Below are 19942 nucleotides of genomic sequence, written 5' to 3'. Positions count from 1 at the left end.
TTCCTACTTGTCTTTCTCGTGATAAATAGTGGGCAAAATCTGATATGTAGCGGGGGGAAAAAGAAGAAAGAGTTCATTAGACGCTGGATTCGAGCCGAGTTCATGCTCGAACGTATCAATATGTGTGATCAGTGATCACATGCGTCTTACGAGCTGTGCCACTGAGACTGCTAAGGGTGCTGTAACATTTTACAGATATAAACCACACTATTTCTTTTTTTAATGCACACAGTGCGATGTTCAGACCCAACTGTGTTGACCGCATCAGCTAAACTCTCCCACTCTATTTTTTTCTTTTGTTGTTAATTCCGGAGAACAAACTTGCAAATAACACCGCTTTTCTCCATTCTACCTTAAAAAGCAGCACCTCCAGTTCACTTTCTGTTCAAAGTTTCTCTTTTTGCTTGATTTTGCCGTTGCTTTTTCGTTGGGTTTTTCCATTAGCATAGTCATTAGCATATTCATACGGGGGAGGAGGCAGGGAGGGGTTTTGTGCTCGTGCATGTTGCACTCAGTTTCACGTTCATTCAGATGTACAAAAGAATATGCGTGAGATTCGGCGTACGCAGTGTTTCATACATCTGAAATTTTTTACGCGTACGTACATTTACAGCTTTGTGCGTACGCAATGTTTTAGTAAGATTTCCACGCAAGTCTTCGTACATGAGGCCCCTGGTGTATCTTAGTTGGATAAAGATAATAACCTTTTGCCTTGCCTTAGAAAAAAATCCTCTTTTGTTTAAAACAAAATTCATATGTTTTGGTCTATTTGGATAGTATTATATGACTTTTTGGAGAGTCTAGATGGTGACTCAATGACATACAAATTAGCCATCTATCTGTAAGTTTTGAAACAGGAACTTTAATTTTTTAATTTTAATAACAAAAAACTATAAATCCATATAAAAAAATTAAGTTACAATTTAGTATTGTTGAAAACTCATCACATTCAACATTTAATCACTCACTCACTTAGATAGAGATGGTTTTTTAAGGAAAATTATCATGTAACTATAATCTGGTAAAAGCTGGGATCTCTGGGCATTTACAATGTCCCCTTCAACAGAAAAAAACCCTCTCATTTGGCAGTGAGGTTTCTGGGACAGAGAGATATGATTTAGCCAAGGTTGACAGCAGTGGGTAACGTTGTGCATTGTCTTTCCACCACTTCAGAGGACACTCCATGAGTGAGAAGGTCTCTTTGTGGTACAAGTCAATGTCTGCATCAATCTAACAAGTGTGCTGTGTTCTGCAGTCCCCATGACTGTTTTTAGTTGTATTCTCCGACTTATATTTCACCACAGTCTGGCAGTGCCTGCATACCGTTTTTGTCTTTGTCTGTCACCTTTTCTCCTTTTTCGTATCTTTTTAGAAAGAAACCGAAATGCTTCCACACATCCGATTTAAAACCCGCTTTATGTTCGATCATATCCAGCTCTTTTTCTTCCCCGCTACTAGCAGCACACTCCATTTCCGCATTACTGGATCTGTAGTGACAACAGACCGCAAAGGATGATGGGAATTGTAGTTCCCGCTACCTCCCGTTCACTTCATTCGCCTAAGCAAACTTTTCTCAGAAATATAGTTTTATTGAGTCATGCGCCGACGGTAATATTGAAAATTACTATTGCAGTATGACGGTATTTACAATATTGTTACATCCCAATCAACCACTCTATCATCCATCACACAGACCATGATGACAAACCTTGTATTCTTTCTTCCAGGACTCGAAGAGCTCCATGAAGGAGTTTCCCTCCTCGATGAGGCCAGACTCCAAGCGGCGGACTTTAGCGAAGGACAAGATGGCTTTAAGAGCTCGTTCGGTCTCACTGGCGGCCCATAATCCTCTACTGGTGGTGGGAAGCCTGTCATCTACCAGCCCTTCCTCGTCTTCAATCATCTCCTCAAAGATAGCCGTCTGCCCTTTTACTCTGCCCAGAACACATTAAAGAAAAATGTAATGACCATGTTCTTCATATAGATGAAGGCAAAATTATTAACCCTGTGTGAAATTTGTATCCTGTTAATAAAACATATTGTGATGTACAATACCTGACAAAAGTCTTGTCGCCTAATAAAGTTTTACGAACAACAAATAATAAGTTGACTTCTAGTTGATCATTTGGTCTCAGAAGTTGCTTATATGTAAAGCAAAGGCCTCTAGATTACGCTTAAATAAAATGAGATAATGCCTTGATTTTTAATTATTTAATTAAGACAGAAAGGTCTGACTTTGTCTGAACAGAAATAATAGTATAGAATATAAAGTCATGCTGCAGTGAAAAAAGAATGAATATTGTGTCTGACTCCATCATGAGCTTGAAGGACTGCATCCATACATCTCTGCAATCACTCAAATCACTGATTAAAGTCATCTGGAATGGCAAAGAAAGCGTTCTTGCAGGACTCCCAGAGCACATCAAGATTCTTTTGATTCATCTTCAATACCTCCTCCTTACTCTTACCCCAGACATGCTCAATAATGTTCATGTATGGTGACTGGGCTGGCCAATCCGGGAGCACCTTGACCTTCTTTGCTTTTAAAAACTTTGATTTGGAGGCTAAAGTATGAGAAGGAGCGCTATCCTGCTCAAGAATTTGCCCTCTCCTGTGGTTTGTAATGTGATGGGCAGCACAAATGTCTTGATACCTCAGGCTGTTGATGTTGCCATCCACTCTGGAGATCTCTCGCATGCCCCCATACTGAATAAACCCCAAACCATGATTTTTTTTTCACCAAACTTGACTGATTTCTCTGAGAATCTTGGGTCCATGCGGGTGCCAGTAGGTCTTCTACAGTATTTGTGATGATTGGGATGCAGCTCAACAGATGATTCATCGGAAAAATCTACCTCCCGTCACTTTTCCAAATGATCAACTAGAAGTCACGTTATTCCTTGTTGCTCTTTCAACTGGGATCGATAGCAAGACTTTTGTCAGGTAGTGTATAATGTTGGAAGGAAATTGTAATTAAATATATTATTTTATTTCTTAGTGAGAAGGTCTTATTTCTTTTAGTTTGGCTGGAATAAAATCAGTTTTTAAGTTAACATTAGACCCCTTTTTCTGATTGTCTACAGAAAAACCACTGTTGTATACCTAATTAAGCTGGCTTGCCTAGTTAAGCATTTAAATACTAGAATATTGAAAAATAAATAGTAAAATATACTGTTTATTGCTGTTATCATGGCAAAGCAAAATAAATTATTTCTTAAATCTCTAATTTTTATAAATATGTTAATAAAATCTCTCCATTAAACAGCACTTTTTTGAAAATATTTAATTTTAAATATATATCTACATTTTTATAATAATAAAAATTTCACAGGAAGACTTTTCCTTTTAATTTTAACTGTATTTATTTTGAAACAATATCTCTGCCAAAAATACTTTATTAACTTCTATAAAATAAGTTATTTAAATTACATTAATCTGATACATTAATCTTAAACTATTTAATCTGTACCTCACATGTAGCTATTCTAGGACTTTAGAATAGAAAATACTTTTATTATGTATTTTCTTTTCATCGTTGGATTCCACCGTACTCAAAAATGCATTGATAAAATTAGACAGTTCTGTTAAACCTTATTTGATCTACAAAAGGTCTAAAATATAAAAGATTAAAGTATAAAAAGATTAAAGTATAAAAGATTATAGTGAGAAAAAAAATAATGAGAGCTTTAATTTGTTTTATATGTTTTAGAACTTACGTGTGCGAGAAAAGCTTCGACTCGTAGTCTGTAAAAAGTTCATCTGCTTTGCAAAACACACAGCTGTGGAACAAATATTAGAAGAAAAAAACATTTTATATTCAAAATGAACTGTTGCAATAGCTAAGTTGTAAATAATACATTATTAAAAAATATTCATTTACTGTGCAATTTCTTAAACACAAAAAAGTCTAAACCAAAAAGCAATTATAAAAGTTACCAAACATATGCTTCTCAAAAGAGGTCATTATTATTATTAGTATTAGTATTATTATTATCATTATTATTAGTAGTAGTATTAGTAGTACTATTATTATTAGTTGAGTTTAATTGTAGTTTAGCCTATTTTTCATTTTAGTTTTTTTCTGTCTGGTGGTTTCATTTAGATAGCCCACTTGCTCAATGCTAAAATAAACCATTCCAGCACTCGCAGTAAAAGATTTAACAGGTCATCTACTGGGTGCGCATTTCCTAGCAACAAACCTGCCTAAACGTTGTTGTCCGTCTCTCAAAATTGTTTAAATGTTAATAGATGGTGTGACCGAAGTCACTGTAAGAATTAGTCTTTGTGGCGACACAACTTGTACCTGTGCGTGCCTTTGAAATACCGCTTGATGCTTCTTATGTCTTTGTGGCAGCATCAGTGGCAACAAAATTAGGCACCGAAATGCAGATGCTGATTCAGTGATTCTGCTTGTGAGGGACTGTTCTCACTCTCAGCTCACATCATTCAAAAGAAAAGGGCCATTTTGTCACCCGGCAATGTCAACAGACTGGACTGTTTTAGCAATTGGCTGAATGTAAAGGAGGACTAAGCAAAATTGTTTCTATTTTATAATTAATGTTCTCAACTCACAGTAATACAACTCTTCAATGAGTGCAATGAGTAAATTGTGTATTTTGGCATTTTTTGCAGTCCACTTAGAATCCAACATTTTTTCTCTTTATTGGCATTGATTGTTTTGAAATTTAAATGGCATTAACATGCCTGTGTTTTAATTTCTGTAATAAATATGGCTGTCAAGCCAGGATCTTGATGGTTTATTGTGGGTTTGTTGTTTACATGAAGAAATCTGTGTTACAAGTTAAACAAAAATTCTAATACACAATTATATTTAGAATTTAAATAGTTTTTGTCTTGCGTTTACATTAATTTTACATTTGAATAGCCAAAATGACATGTTTCAGTCTTTTAAATGTAATTAATCGCGATTAGTTGAAAAACAAGTGTGCTTAATAAGTTGATTTTTTAATCGATTGACAGCACTAATATATATATATATATATATATATATATATATATATATATATATATATATATATATATATATATATATATATACAGTTGAAGTCAGAATTATTAGCCCCCCTTTGAATTTTTTTTCTTTTTTAAATATTTTCCAAATTATGTTTAACAGAGCAAGGAAATTTTCACAGCATGTCTGATAATATTTTTTCGTCTGAAAAAATTCTTATTTGTTTTATTTCGGCTGGAAAAAAAGCAGTTATTAATTTTTTAAACACCATTTTAAGGACAAAATTATTAACCCCTTTAAGCTATATTTCTTCCCGATAGTCTACAGAACAAATCATCGTTATACAATAACTTGCCTAATTACCCTAACCTGCCTAGTTAACCTAATTAACCTAGTTAAGCCTTTAATGTCACTTTAAGCTGTATAGAAGTGTCTTGAAAAATATCTAGTCAAATATCATGTGCTGTCATCCCGGCAAAAATAAAATAAATCAGCTATTAGAAATTAGTTATTAAAACTATTATGCTTAGAAATGTGTTGAAAAAATCCTCTCTTTGTTAAACAGAAATTGGGGAAAAAATAGGGGAGCTAATAATTCAGGGGGGCTATATATATATAAATATTAAACAGTTTTAATTTGATATATAATTATATTTAAATAAAATGCTGATAATAGAAAATAATAGAAGGCACAACATATGTATTATATATATATATATATATATATATATATATATATATATATATATATATATATATATATATATATATATATATATATATATATATATATATATATATACACACACACACAATACAATAATACATTTGTACATATATATGTATATATATAATAAATAAAGGTTTAAATGAGCATTTCATACAAATATTTTTGAGAAAGGATATTTTTCAGGTGGGCCTACAAAAATTTATCAGAGAAAAAAGTGGGCCCAAAGTGAAAAAGGTTGAGAACCCCTGCGGTTAATAATCCTGAATCAGCATCAGTTTTACAGCCTTCTCATAGAGAAAGAACACATCTATGCCCTGCCATACCACACTGAGGTATTCTCACAAGGAAAGGAAATGTAACTATTTCACATTTTGTCAGTTTTGAGGCTAATTTGTACAAGTTTAGTCGTACGAAAATATACAATATAAAAAAAGAGGCATGGCACCCACACCTCTAAACCCAACTATCATTGGAGGACAAGCAAATCGTACTAAATTGTATGAATGAGATTGTATGAATCCATATGAATTAGCAACTAAATCAAAAAGTTATTAATTTCTGTGGGATCGTGTTGTCCTCACGCTCCAGCGTTATGTTTTATGTTGATCATACTAAAACAAAGAAAACAATCTCAAGTTCCTGTTTTTAAGTTATATATACCATGATTTTACTGGTCTGGCCCACTTGGGAATAGATTTTTCTCCATGTGGCCCCTGAGCTAAAATGAGTTGGACACCCCAGCTCTAGAGACATCAGAGACTTACACACGCGTTTGTTACATCTTGTAAAAAGGGGCATAATATGTCCCCTTAAATCACAATAATAATGCATGGCCTCTTTTGAGAAGCATATATTTAGTACTTGTCATTGCTTTTTAGCTTGGACTTTGTCACACTGTTAGAAAGGATGAATTTCACCTATAAACATTTAAAAGCTTTTACTTGTTCAGTGGCAGACGAACAGGTCGCAGGTGGCAAAGTGTTGCTTCCTCGATGACTTGTTGAGACGGCGGCCCTTCCAGCTTCTTCACAGCATCCTGGACTGTTTTCTGTGACTTCATCAAATCATCCATTTGAGTGCTGAGCAGAAACTGAAGACCCCGAGCGTCTCGAAATCTATGAATGAGACGTTCTGTTACATGGGATTTCTTTAGTATCAAAGCGTGATGTATTCATGAGATGCTGGATTACTTGTCTGCCATTGAGAGCTTGTTGGCTTGTTGTTTATAACTGCATGTAAGCTCATTTTGAATGCGGCTGACAAGATCATCATCCATGGAGTACTGCATGGCCTGCTGTATGACATCCAGCCACCAGGGGGAGCGAAGGTTTACCTAGGATACAGTTTGCAGTTATTATATTTAGGGATGCATTGATATGGAATTTTTGACCAATACTGATAACCAATAACTCTTTAGAATTGGATACAGATACATATTGGCACAGACAGAATCTGCTGACATTTTTTGCTATTTCTGCTAAGAATTTTGTAAAAAAAAAAAAAAAAAAAGTACTTGATAATGATTTTGGGAGTATAACTAAAACTATAAAATAAAAAATAATACCTTTTATTAACTTTTATTTAATGTTTACAATGCAAATCTAATTAGATCCACTTATTTGGTATACAAAGCAAGTCATAAAATATATCTACTCAAAGAAAATATTACTTTACAAAACTATTGTTAATAAACCATATGCACATTTTCATTTGTCAATAATATAACTGAAGTTAATTTAAAAACTGAAAAAACATAAATTTACACACATTTACAGTATTAAACACTTAATAATGGGTTGAAAATCTGGAAATCTGCATGATCTGTAGATTCCGTGTGGGCCAACCGATATCCTATATAATTAGCCAATAAATCTACATTTTTTCAATATTTTTCTGCATAATTACAAAAACAAAAGCCAAACAGAAATAAATAATAATAACAGAAATGAAATAATCTCTGAACTTTACTAATCAACCATTCTTGTCTTTGGCCAAATTTCTCCTATAAAAAAATGCACAAAACTGTGAATATAAATCTAAAATCTGCGCTCAGCCAAAAAAGAAGTACAAAAATACAAATAAAAACTTTTATCAACTGTATTCATTAAAAGGCTATCACGTATCAGGACATACTTAATTCAACACTTTTGGAGCATTGCTGTTGCCGCATTTACAGTTGCATTCAGTATTATTAGCCCTCCTTTGAATTTTTTTTCCTTTTTTAGCAAGGAAATTTTCACAGTATGTCTGATAATATTTTTTTTCTTCTGGAGAAAGTCTTATTTGCTTTGTTTTGAATATATAGCATTTTTACATTTTTAAAAAAAAACATTTTAAGGTCAATATTATTAGCTCCTTTAAGCTATTCATTTTTTTTCAATAGTCTACACAGGACAAACCATCATTATACAACAGCTTGACTAATTATCCTAACCTGTCTAGTAAACCTAATTAACCTAGTTACGCCTTTAAAAGTCAATTTAAGCTGTATAGAAGTGTCTTGAAAAATATCTAGTAGAATATTATTTACTGTCATCATGACAAAGATAAAATAAATCAGTTATTAGAAATGAGTTACTAAAACTATTATGTTTAGAAATGTTCTCTGCGTTAAACAGAACTTGAAAATAGGAGGAAAAAACAGGGGGGCTAATAATTCAGGGAGTATAATAATTCTGACTTCAATTGTATATGAGTTTTTTTTTTTTTCAGTTTTTTTTTGTGCTTCCTTTTCTATAAAAATAAAATCTTTTGCCTGACAAAAAGAGAATAAATAAAGCAACCAATTTACTGAAAATGGTAAAATAATAAAAAAAAAAAGTGGACAGCAAGCATGTGAGAAGTGATTCAACCAACAGAAAAAATACATAGTTAATTGACATAAATTATAAATACACAATTAATCGGCCTCGGTTTTAAACGGGCCAATAATGATAACATTAACAATAGGATCTATCTGCTATTTCAGCCTGATCTCACGAGGAAACTTAATTAATTTACGTTTTGTTACTTTAGCAGCTAATTCATACAAATTCATACAAGTTCTGTTGTACGAAAATGTACATTTATAAAAAGGAGGCGTGGCACCAAACCCCACCGCTAAACCCGACCAAATGAGATCGTACGATTTCATACGAATTAGCAACTAAATTAAAAAGTTACAAATTGCTGTGAGATTGTCTTGGATATTTAGCTGCTGATATATTACCTAATTATATTCAAATATTCATTTTCTTTTCGGCTTAGTCCATTTATTAATCTGGGGTCGCCACAGCGGAATGAACCGCCAACTTATCCAGCATATGCCTTTCCAGCTGCAACCCACCACTAGTAAACATCCATACACACTCATACACTACGGACAATTTACCCTACCCAATTCCCCTGTACCGCATGTCTTTGGACTTGTGGGGGAAACCGGAGAACCCGGAGGAAACCCATGCGAACACGGGGAGAACATGCAAACTCCACACAGAAACGCCAACTGACCCAGCTGAGGCTCGAACCAGAGACCTATGTGCTACCCACTGTGCCACCGCGATGCCCCCTAATTATTTTAAATAGTAAAAAAAACAAAGCAAAAAATGTAATAACCGAGCGTCTACCTTGCGTCTTTGTTCTTTAATGTGCTGAAGAACAGGCTGTAGGTTTTGATGTGCTTCAGAAACCTCAGAGTTCACTTTGGCCATGTAATGCTGCTTCAGCTGCTCGGCCTGGGACGAATGATTAGAAAACTGAGCAAATGTACTTTTCACAGACAGTTTATATTTAAAAAACCGCAAGTGATTGGTTAACCTCTTCTTTGAGACTGTCATCTCTCAGGGTTGGAGGAATCCCAGGGTGGTTTGCACTTAGAAGTTCCATTAGATTGTGGGTTGCATGAAGCCTCTGTGTTTTCAAATAAACAAAACATGTTAGGAAACATTTAATGATTGTCTGTAAAATAAATTGGTTTTGCATGCATGCTTTAACAAGCTGATCTATAGAGAGTTATACAGACATCCTACAGGTAATTACACATTTGTTCTTTTCTTTACAAGCAGGAGAAGCTAATCTGCCTCCCAAATCCCAAAATAGGATTTGAATGGTGGAGTCTTTATTCTAACTAGAAATCCCCCATTAATTATTATTATATAATAATGATTTATTTTAGATATTATATATATATATATATAATAATGATATTATTTTATATATATATATATATACACAAACACACACAAAAAAATTTTTTTCCATTGTTTCCAATGGTCCAAAATTTATATTAATTACTGCATTAAATATTTTTCCACAATATCCTCTCAAAATGCAAAAAAGAAAAATATATCATATATAGAATAAATAAATGATTTTCCTCAGAAATAATAATAATAAAAAAAAAACAAGTTACAGGTCTTTGGGTCACTTTTGACCAGAAAGCTAAATGCGAGCTAAATGAAAGAGAATTGGTATCATTTACCTGAAGGGAATCAGTTTTCAGCCTTGCTTTGTGTTCTTCAGATGATCGCAACACTTCCCTGTACATCTCCGCTGCATCTACAAACTCACCTGGGTAAGAACAGAAAACAGTTCACTAATGTCCACAGCAGTCAAGGGAGATGCAAATAAACACTGTAGATGTTCAGAAATGGATTACTTCTAATGATGTGGATTCCAGCCAGACCGTTGAGAGCACAGACCAGCTGCCTGTGCGCTTCTTCACACTCCACACGACATTTCTTCTGCAGCGACTTCAACAACTCCTCCATTGTCATTGTGCTTAAACGTAAAACAAACTAATCAATGGCTGTTTTTATCCACCTATTTGCAAATGCACATAAAAAATGTTTAAAGAAAATGCCAAGATGCACATACATTTTGAAAATGCGCACGCACACACACATACGCACACACGCGTTTGTTTTTTGTGAAAAGTGGGGACATTACATAGGTTTCTATTCATTTTATACTGTCCAAACTATATTGTATTGCCCTCACCCCACCCTACCCTAAACCCAACCATCACAGGAGTCTGTGTGCAGCTTTACTCTCAGATTAAACTCATCCTGTGGGATTTAAGCATTTTGAGAAATGAGGACGTCACCAATGTCCTCATATTTCACCTCCTTTTTGTAATACCTGTGTCATACCCATGTCATTATACAGATTTGTGTCCTGATATGTCACAAAAACACGTGCACCTCTGCTGACTGTGCGCGCACCTCACGAAATGAACGAGGCTCTTTAAAACGACAGGGGGTGGTCAAAAGAAACCCACTGTAAAGTCAGACGGATAAACAGAAGTAGGAAGTGTCCAAATCTACGTCATATCATCAATATCATTCGACTTTTAAACTAATTATTTTTATTAATTATAACAATTATAAGGATTTTTATAAACATTCAAGATTTTTTTAATCAAATTTTGATGCATCACTTGCTTTTGTTCAAATCTCGGACAGTTCTACCTATTAAAGTTAAATATTAATGCCAAGAGAAAATGGGTTGCTCTACAATTATATTTTTTATTATGGAAAGAGTAAAAGCAAAAAAAAAAGTAAACTAAATTACTAAGAATACTGATGTTTTTTTTTATTTAGCCCACTCAACAATTGATACCTTACTTTCTGGCTAGTTTCTGTCCTATACTTATGCTAAAACGGCAATAATGCTCCAACATTCCTGATCATCATCACCAATAAATCTTAGAAAAATAGGGAATCAGTATAATGTAATCTCATATGTTCAAATATTACGCTCCCAAAGTGAACCTCTCTAGCAAACTCTGCAATGATGTCACATTCACCACGCGCACTGAGTTCAATAACAGAAAGCTGATTGGCTGTTGCATGTTGGTCTCATTTGTAGTTGTAATACAGAAAATTACATTTGGATTAGTGAAATAAAGACCTACAACAACACGAAAACCAAGCAGGAAAAGGAATTGAAATGAGCATTACATGTAGCGTTACATAGACATCAGAAAAATAAGACCTGTGCAAAAATATGTAAGACCTAAAACAGCGAATTTAAGACTTTTTAAGGCCTAAAATTATGATTTTTCAATTTTAGACTTTGTAAGACCCCGCGGAAACCCTGATAAACAACGATGGAAATACATTTACCGAATAAATTCCAGCATGCGCATCAAAAATGTGATTTTGTTTTAACACGCTCGGGTCAGGTAGAAAATTATTCTAAGCAGCAGCAGGTGAACAAAAGCTGAATATACAGCGGGAGTGGTCGGGTGCGCAATAAACCTCGTGGGAGCGAGCGAGACAAAAAGAAATTTGTCCCACACAGACCTTTACAACAGTTAATCAGGAAGTGAATATTTCGTTCCCCTCGAATCATATGATGGAAACGATGATTTAATCGCAATGTTTTTCAAATGTGATATTCCAGTTTTGTGCATAAATCTAAATTGCATCTTTGATTGGACACATAGTGAATGTTGACAAACTACACACTTTATTTCCCTGCCAAAAAACTACTCAAACAAACCTTTTTTGAAGGGGTAGAAATTCTCCTCGGACGGCCTGCGGGTGGCAGCAGGCCTGGCGCAGACGCAAAAGTGGGTATAATATGGTAGTGACGGTACGACGGTCCAAACTTCCTAGCTTCAGTGACCAATCTGAGATCTTCCTTAGCTTCACTAAAGCATCCTGGGAGCAAACCTCATGCTGACGGTGGTAAAAGTGTCTTTCCACGGGGGAGAAGTTAAGCCAATGGATCTCCTCTGTTTGAGGGGGGATTTGGATCTGCATATGAAGTGTGTGACAGAAGATCAGTGCAAGGATAAGTCTTTAGATTATGATTCCGAATAGTGTCATCTACTAACCTGATCAATGACGTCTTTTTTGGCAGATCGCCATAGTAGTTGACCAATGACGTTGTAGAGCGGTGCTGTATTGCCGTGACGGTACGGGCGATAGAGTAACTGATCCCACCAGTACTTCACCCAGTAGGGATCAACTCCCAAGAACAGGACGAGACCATACAGGTCTAAAAGATTTCAGAAAACAAACTACTGTTATCATTTAATAAATGGATTAATAGTTTAACTTAAATTTAATGATGGATTAATAAAACTCCTTCTTTTTTTATAATGTTTTAAAGTGTTCCAACAAATAAGACTTTCTCCAGAAGAAAAAATATTATCAGTACTGTGGAAATTTCCTTGCTCTGTTAAACATAATTTGGAAAATATTTAAAAAAGCAAAAAAATTCTAAGTGGGGCTAATAATTATATATATATATATATATATATATATATATATATATATATATATATATATATATATATATATATATATATATATATATATATATATATATATATAGTTTTATATATAATTAAATGTAAATAAAATTCTATATTTATTTATAAAATGCTGATAATAGTAAACAACATAATGCACAACAACCATTTACACAAACATTTTAGAGAAAATGTCAGAAAGGTGAGCCTTTAAAAATTTATCGGAGAAAGAGGTGGGCCCCGTAGTGAAAAAGGTTGAGAACCCCTGTACTATACCAGGGATTCCCAAACTTTTTTATTCCGGGACTCACCTAGGCAAGTAATTCAATCTCAAGACCCACCCTAATATTTTAATATGGGAAAATGGGTAAAAAAATGTATCCATTCAAAGCAGTCAAAAATATACGGTGTGTGGCTTTTTGGATTTTGTGATTTGATATGCACAAAATGAGGCTTGAAGTGCTTTTTGTGAGATGCTGGCTGTAACTGTGATCATTTTTCTTTTTTTTTTTGAAAAGATACTCTTCTTTTTTTAGAAGAGAATATGATCAAGCTTTGATCAAGCCCCTTGATTATGATCAAGCCCCGTCACATCGCAGTAAACTCCACTGCTAGTGTTTAGTCATAAGAAACTAAATAGCTTTTTGATCGACTACTACAAGCTGGGAAAACGTCAGATAAATATGCCAATGCAATTAACGCTATTGCTGAATAGATCTAATATTTACACATTTGCTTGAGGAAGGAATGATGGAGGTAGTTACATTAATATTACTATTTTTCATAACATCTATGCCCTTCCATAACATTAGGTGACGTTAAAACTAACAGATAGCACTATTTAGCTATCTAGTTAGCTATTTATTGATTAGCAATCTGTCAACGTTGGGATGTAAAAAATATGGGACAACAAATAGCTTCAAATGATAGAATACATAGAACATTAGAAAATATTGACAATAAAATAAAAGGTTTAGCCTATTAAAATCAATGGCCTATACAGAAATAAATAAAGCTATAAAATCTATTTTACTTGTAAATGTATTTGCATATTGATTAAAGTTACCATAGTTATTTAGTGAAGAGCAGCAAATAAATCTCTCATTGTGTTTTGTTTGATTACAGAGGTATCACTTTAAGAATGCGCAGATCTATAATGAAGCATTCGACTACTTTAGTAACTGTTTGTGCTCATTTAAGAGAAAATTAGTAGTGTTTAAAATAAAAATAAAACTCCGCAGGACGGAGCAAAAAAACCCCAAAAAAACCCCGAAAAGAACGAAAAAAATAAGCACTTTACCGACGGTCCCTTAGAGCTCCGCTCTGCGCGAGCTCTCCCAAACGCAAATTGCGAGGGCTCAAATGGAGCAGTGCTCATAATGTCAAGCGAAAAAAAAGAAAAAGACAGCTGTGAAACATAACCAGCTTTGTCTTTCTGTAGGAAACACATTTTAGATATTTTTAGGGTAAGAGGTTTTTGAGTTGTTGCCATCAATCGTACTGGTTTTGATTTACCGCAATGTAAATAGCTGCAGCTATGTGACGTTGCGCGACACACCTTTGTTCACTGTGCGACCCACTAGTGGGTCGCGACCCACAGTTTGAAAACCCCTGTACTATACTATACGAATATAGATTTTTTAAAAATGACAAATTTCTTCTATTTCAGAAAAATTTTAATTCTGCTCACCCTCCAAACCTCTCTGCACAGGTGTTCCACTCACACACCAGCGATTAACAGATGTGAGACGCAAAGCCATTTCTGCAGCCTAAACAAAAACAAACAAACAATTATTATAAAAATGATATCCTTACCAACTTATGTGGCCCAAATGATATTGTCCTCCCTTGGATTAAGTAGGGTGTATACAGTGATGCGATCACCTTGGCTGTGGTGCACTCCACCATCTGAGCTTCATCTAGACAAACGCGCCACCACTCCACAGCCACTAGAGGGCTCGGTATGGCCATGTAGCGCTTCTGGTTGCGGAATCGACGGCCATCTTTACTATTGCTGTGAGGAATATCCACATAATTGAGTTCAGTGCGCAGAACGTCATAAGTGGTGATGACCACATCCTGCTCGGCCAGAATGTGAGGCTGGATAAAACCGTGTCTCTTCACGCCCTGATACACCTAAAAAGAAGATAAACAAAGGTTAACTGCATGCTCCGATTTACCTCTATGAGAATAGGGAAGTTTATAGATAATAATAACATACAGTTGAAGTCAGAATTATTAGCCCACCTGTATATTTTTTAACCCAATTTCTGTTTAACGGAGAGATTTCTTTTAACACATTTTTAAACATAATAGTTTTAATAACTCATTTCTAATAACTGATTTATTTTATCTTTGCCATGATGACAGCACATAATATTTTGCTAGACATTTTTATCTAGTAACTGCGTGTCCTAACAACACTACGTGAGGAGATTTGCAGTGATGAGCAATTTGCCTGTTTGCACCAGACGAAACACGACCGAAATTCAAATACAGCCATTCAGAAACACAGAATATGCTCTCACTCACGAAATGGTAAGATTTATAATCTAATTAATACAAATTAAACCTTTTTAACATTATTAAATGTAGATGCTGAATCACTGATATGTGTTGGTTTGCATTATTTCACAGCTCTAAAGTTCAATTTCAAGCGGTTTATTTTATTTTCAAGATCTGAGCTGAACTATCTGCTGCTGCTTTCAGTAGTATGGCAATAAATGTCATGTAAAATTTCATTCAGACTCACATTATTAGCATTTAACACTGAATTAAGCACATGAGGTGTACCTGAGGTGATCATTAACAGTTTTCTGTTGTTCAACTGTGAGAAATAGAAGCCGTTTCTAAAATATCAATTCGAGGTGTTGGTTAGGACAAAAACTGCTTTTAATATGGAAAATATTCCTTCTATTTCCATTCTGCTGCTTTTATTAAGAACAGCCTTGTTAGTTCTCAATCAGGCAACCTGCGCTTGCATTTCTGGATCAAAACGAACGCAATACCTAGTTCAACCACTGGGTGTCAAACTTACATACTGCACCTTTAAAGTGACATAAAGGGCCCTATTATCCACCCGGTGCAATAAGGCACAAGACGTGTTTCTATGACGTGTTGCTATTTTCAGACCTTAATTTTCCCGTTTTCCACCACGTTGTTTAAATAGGAAATCCATACGCGCCACTTTGTGGACTCATGGGTGTTTCGGTCTAGCTAAGAGGCGTGTTAAGGTGCATTGTTGGCACGATGCTATTTTGCGGAACTAAAACAGACTGGCTCGTTCTTTATAATCGTGCCGCTGATGGTCTGTTTAACTGTTTTCTCGCTAGTGAAGCGTTCAGTTTTTCCACTTACAAAGTCGTCATGTAAATAGCAAATGAGCCATGGCGCGACGCAACTGACTCTTAAAGGGAATGGGAGATAAGACTCTGATTGGTTTATTCTAAAATACACCTATAACTCATTAAGAGAATAAGCTCAACCCTGTTAGACCACGCACCGTGGCGCAAAGCGGATTTTTCCGTCCTTAAAATAGCAAAAGTGGATTCTGACAGGCCCTTATGCTTTTGCACCCTGCGCTTTAGAGCCCTTAAAAGCTAAGCTAGGTTAATTAGGCAGGTTAGAGTAATTAGGCAAGTCATTGTATGACGATGGTTTGTAGACATTCGAAAAAATATATTGCTTAAGGGGCTAATAATTTTGACCTTAAAATGTTTTTTTTTTTTTTATTAAAACTGCTTTTATTCCAGCCGAAATAAATCAAATAAGACTTTCTCCAGAAGAAAAATTATTATAGGAAATACTGTGAAAAATTCATTGCTCTGTTAAACTATTATTTGAAAAGAAAAAAAAAAAGAAAAAGAAAGAAAAAAGAAATCACAGGAAGGCTATTAATTTTGACTTCAACTGTATATAGTCAATATGTTTGCATTTAGAAGTACTTTTTTATACTGATGAATGATAAAAATACTGATTAATAAAAATACGTTGTGCTGTGCTTTAAAGATATGATATATAAAAAACATTAACTGAAAAACGACTCATCAAAAATCCTTTAAAAATGATTTCCAAATCTATTAACAATTACAAATGCTTATTAAGAAGCTAATTAACACATTAAGGGCCCTATCATACCCCTGGCGCAGTGTGGCGCAAGGCGCAGCGCAATAGTCTTTTGCTAGTTTCAGCTTGGCACAAGCGTCGTTTTTAGGGCGTTGCGCTACGCTGTTTCAATAGCAAATGCATTAGCGCTCATTTGTGCGCCCATAGGCGTTCTGGTCTAAACAGGAAGGTGTTTTGAGGCGGACCTGGCGCGTCGCTATTTTGAGAAACTATAATAGATTTTTCATTAGACCAAAACTAAACTGGTCTAAACTCCAGTGCGGAGTTGTGCCTCGCTTACACACTGCTTAATACGCACAAGAGAGCAATAGGCAAATATCTTTACATATGAAAAAATGTAAATATTAAGGATATATATAGGATATAATAAGAATAGATATAGGATATAAATATAAAGGATTAAAATATTACACAACATTATTTTCTAGCCTACATAAATATGAAAAACCACTGCTTTTATGTCTTCTTCATCTCAGGAGGCTTTTTCAGTTTGTTCATAACAATTTGCTTTTGTATAATGTTATTATTATTATCAGTATTATTTATTATATCCATATTTATATTTGTTTTATTAAAAACAAGCTTAGATTTGCCCACCTGTCAGGTTTTAGACCAATTGGGGCATGGCAGGTGTATTTTGAAATAACTCAGTATTTTGACCACTCTCGATCATTATTATTCATTTATTCGTTTGCTAGAAATTAGAACTGAATTTAGAAATAGTTTTGAAACAAATCTTTGCGCTTAACAAACGAAATTAATTATTTATAGACTAATTGATGTCTGAGCGTAAAGGTTTCCCTATCCAAGAGCGAAAGTGATCCATTATCTCTCATTCTCACGCAGTAGATGCTCTGTTTAACAGTTTTCTGTTAAAAAACTGTCAACTGTTAACTGTTTGCTTGTGAAATGCTCTGTTTTTTCCACTTAGACTTACTTTGCGTCCTGTAAATAGCGAATGCGCTCTTGGCGCGACGCAGCTGACTCTTAAAGGGAATGGGAGATGAGACTCTAATTGGTTTATTCTCAAAACACACCTATAACTCATTGGGAAAATAAACTCAACCCTTTTAGACCATGCGCCTTGGCGCAAGGCAGATTTCCCGTCCTTAAATTAGCAAAAACGCGTCCTGACACGCCCTGAAAGCATTTGCCCCCTGCGTTTTGCGCTCTGCGCATGGACCGTCAAAATAGAGCCCTAAGTCTTTAAAATAAACAACATTATCAAAACAGATACAAGTAGTCACGACTAATCGTTAAACTAACTACCCAGTACTAGTAGGTTTTCTTTAGCTTGTCCTTACAAGCTACACGCTGTTAAAAGCTATTAAAGTTATTACTAATAACTAGGCCCACACGGAATCTGCACACGCAGAAATCTGCAGAGTTTTAGCAAATCATCGAGTCGATTTATTTATGCGAGTAAATTTATATTTATTCAGTTTTTTTATTATTAATTTCAGTAATATTATTGAGTAATATGAAAATGTTCACATGATTTATTTAAAATTCTCTGCAGAAATAGCAAAACATGTCAACAGATTCTGTCTGGCCCTACTAATATACTAATACTACTAATCTAATTGTAATGCAGTAATGTGCACCTTTTATAAAGTTGCTTTGAAGCAATAATTATAGTGAAAAGTGCTATACAAATAAGCTTGAATTGAATTACCAGCACTCTGAGGGAGGAGGTGTGAATGTGCCGGTTGATTTCATCCACCCACTGATGACAAATTGAGCTGGGTGAGATGATAAGAGTCGCTCCAGTGGACACTGGTGTCATGGCCACCAGACAGTGAGGACAATAAAATGGCGTCGTTTCCAGATTCTCCTCCTTATAGTTGACACACTCGGCATGCTGCCATAACAGACAGTTCAGACACTGAACCCGGGGCTTATAGTCCACCAGGCCCAGCTCTCCACAGATGCACTCAAAGCGGTAGTCTGGAGTATTAAACGGGACCACAGACGCTCTGGTTGGCGTTTCGACTTCAGGTTTTGAGGTTTGCATAAGATCTGGTTTGTTAGATTCAATATGGACGTCTTCTGTTATTTGCAGTTGGGGTTTGTCGGGTATTTCTTTATCATCTGTTATGTCTACAGGTTTTTTCTGCAGGGGATTTTCTGGGTCCAGAAGTGAATCAGGATCAGATTTCAGCTCTTCTGTGAGAAGAGGAGGATTCATACTGTCTTCCGATGCTGAATCTGATGCTGTTGTTGTATAGGAGGTCAGTGAGGAATCTTTATCCGGAGCAGAAACTCGACGAGATGTTCTCCTGGGAGCGGGCTGGTCAGCAGACTTCTGGAAAAATAGAAAGAAATGCATCAAAAAAGTGATTGATGTAGTTTTTTATTTGAGAAAATGGTTGCTGCAGAATAAAATTGCCAAAAAACAGAACATAGTGCAAAAATGTGCATGCAACAATTAACATATTTAAAGCCTGACTAGTTTTATTTCTAAAATTGTTACAACAAAAACAGACTTTCACAGAAAAAGGTACAAAAAAGTGTAAAACGACATAAAAATATTACACCAAATCAATAAATCTACTAAAATAAACTAAATATTGTATTTTATAAGTAAATATATAACTAACTATATAATTAAAATATATAACTAACTTATTTTATTATCAAAGTACAAAAATGTACTAGAAAATAGGGCCACACGGTGGCTCAGTGGTTAGCACTGTTGCTTCACAGCAAGAAGGTCGCTGGTTCAAGCCCTGAATGAGCCCTTTGGTATTTCTGTGTGCAGTTTGCATGTTCTCCCCATGTTGGCGTGAGTGTGGATGAGTATGTATGGATGTTTTCCAGTACTGGGTTGCAGCTGGAAGGGCATCCGCTGTGTAAAACAAAAGCTGGATAAGTT

The 19942-nt window shown here is 35.0% G+C and overlaps 1 protein-coding gene across 2 annotated transcripts in view; it reads right to left on the bottom strand.

Moving 5' to 3' along the window:
* shprh (SNF2 histone linker PHD RING helicase) overlaps window positions 1-19942 on the bottom strand; it is a 55938-nt gene that overhangs the window by 15697 nt on the left and 20299 nt on the right. Inside the window, exons 9-21 of one of the 2 annotated variants that reach the window (XM_003200310.7) lie at window positions 18743-19372; window positions 14827-15078; window positions 14633-14711; window positions 12523-12686; window positions 12186-12442; window positions 10339-10460; window positions 10162-10250; window positions 9498-9590; window positions 9308-9415; window positions 6893-7035; window positions 6644-6817; window positions 3717-3779; window positions 1709-1934 (exon numbers count right to left, since the gene is read on the bottom strand). In XM_003200310.7, coding sequence (XP_003200358.1) covers window positions 1709-1934; window positions 3717-3779; window positions 6644-6817; window positions 6893-7035; window positions 9308-9415; window positions 9498-9590; window positions 10162-10250; window positions 10339-10460; window positions 12186-12442; window positions 12523-12686; window positions 14633-14711; window positions 14827-15078; window positions 18743-19372 — 2400 coding nt within the window. The remainder of the gene's footprint in view (window positions 1-1708; window positions 1935-3716; window positions 3780-6643; window positions 6818-6892; window positions 7036-9307; window positions 9416-9497; window positions 9591-10161; window positions 10251-10338; window positions 10461-12185; window positions 12443-12522; window positions 12687-14632; window positions 14712-14826; window positions 15079-18742; window positions 19373-19942) is intronic. The other variant, XM_009292830.5, reaches the window with a different exon arrangement.

The sequence above is a fragment of the Danio rerio genome, chromosome 17 (assembly GCF_049306965.1).
Source record: "Danio rerio strain Tuebingen ecotype United States chromosome 17, GRCz12tu, whole genome shotgun sequence".
Taxonomy (NCBI): domain Eukaryota; kingdom Metazoa; phylum Chordata; class Actinopteri; order Cypriniformes; family Danionidae; genus Danio; species Danio rerio.
The sequence above is the reverse complement of the archived record's forward strand: the minus strand, read 5'-3'. Positions and strand labels throughout refer to the sequence as shown.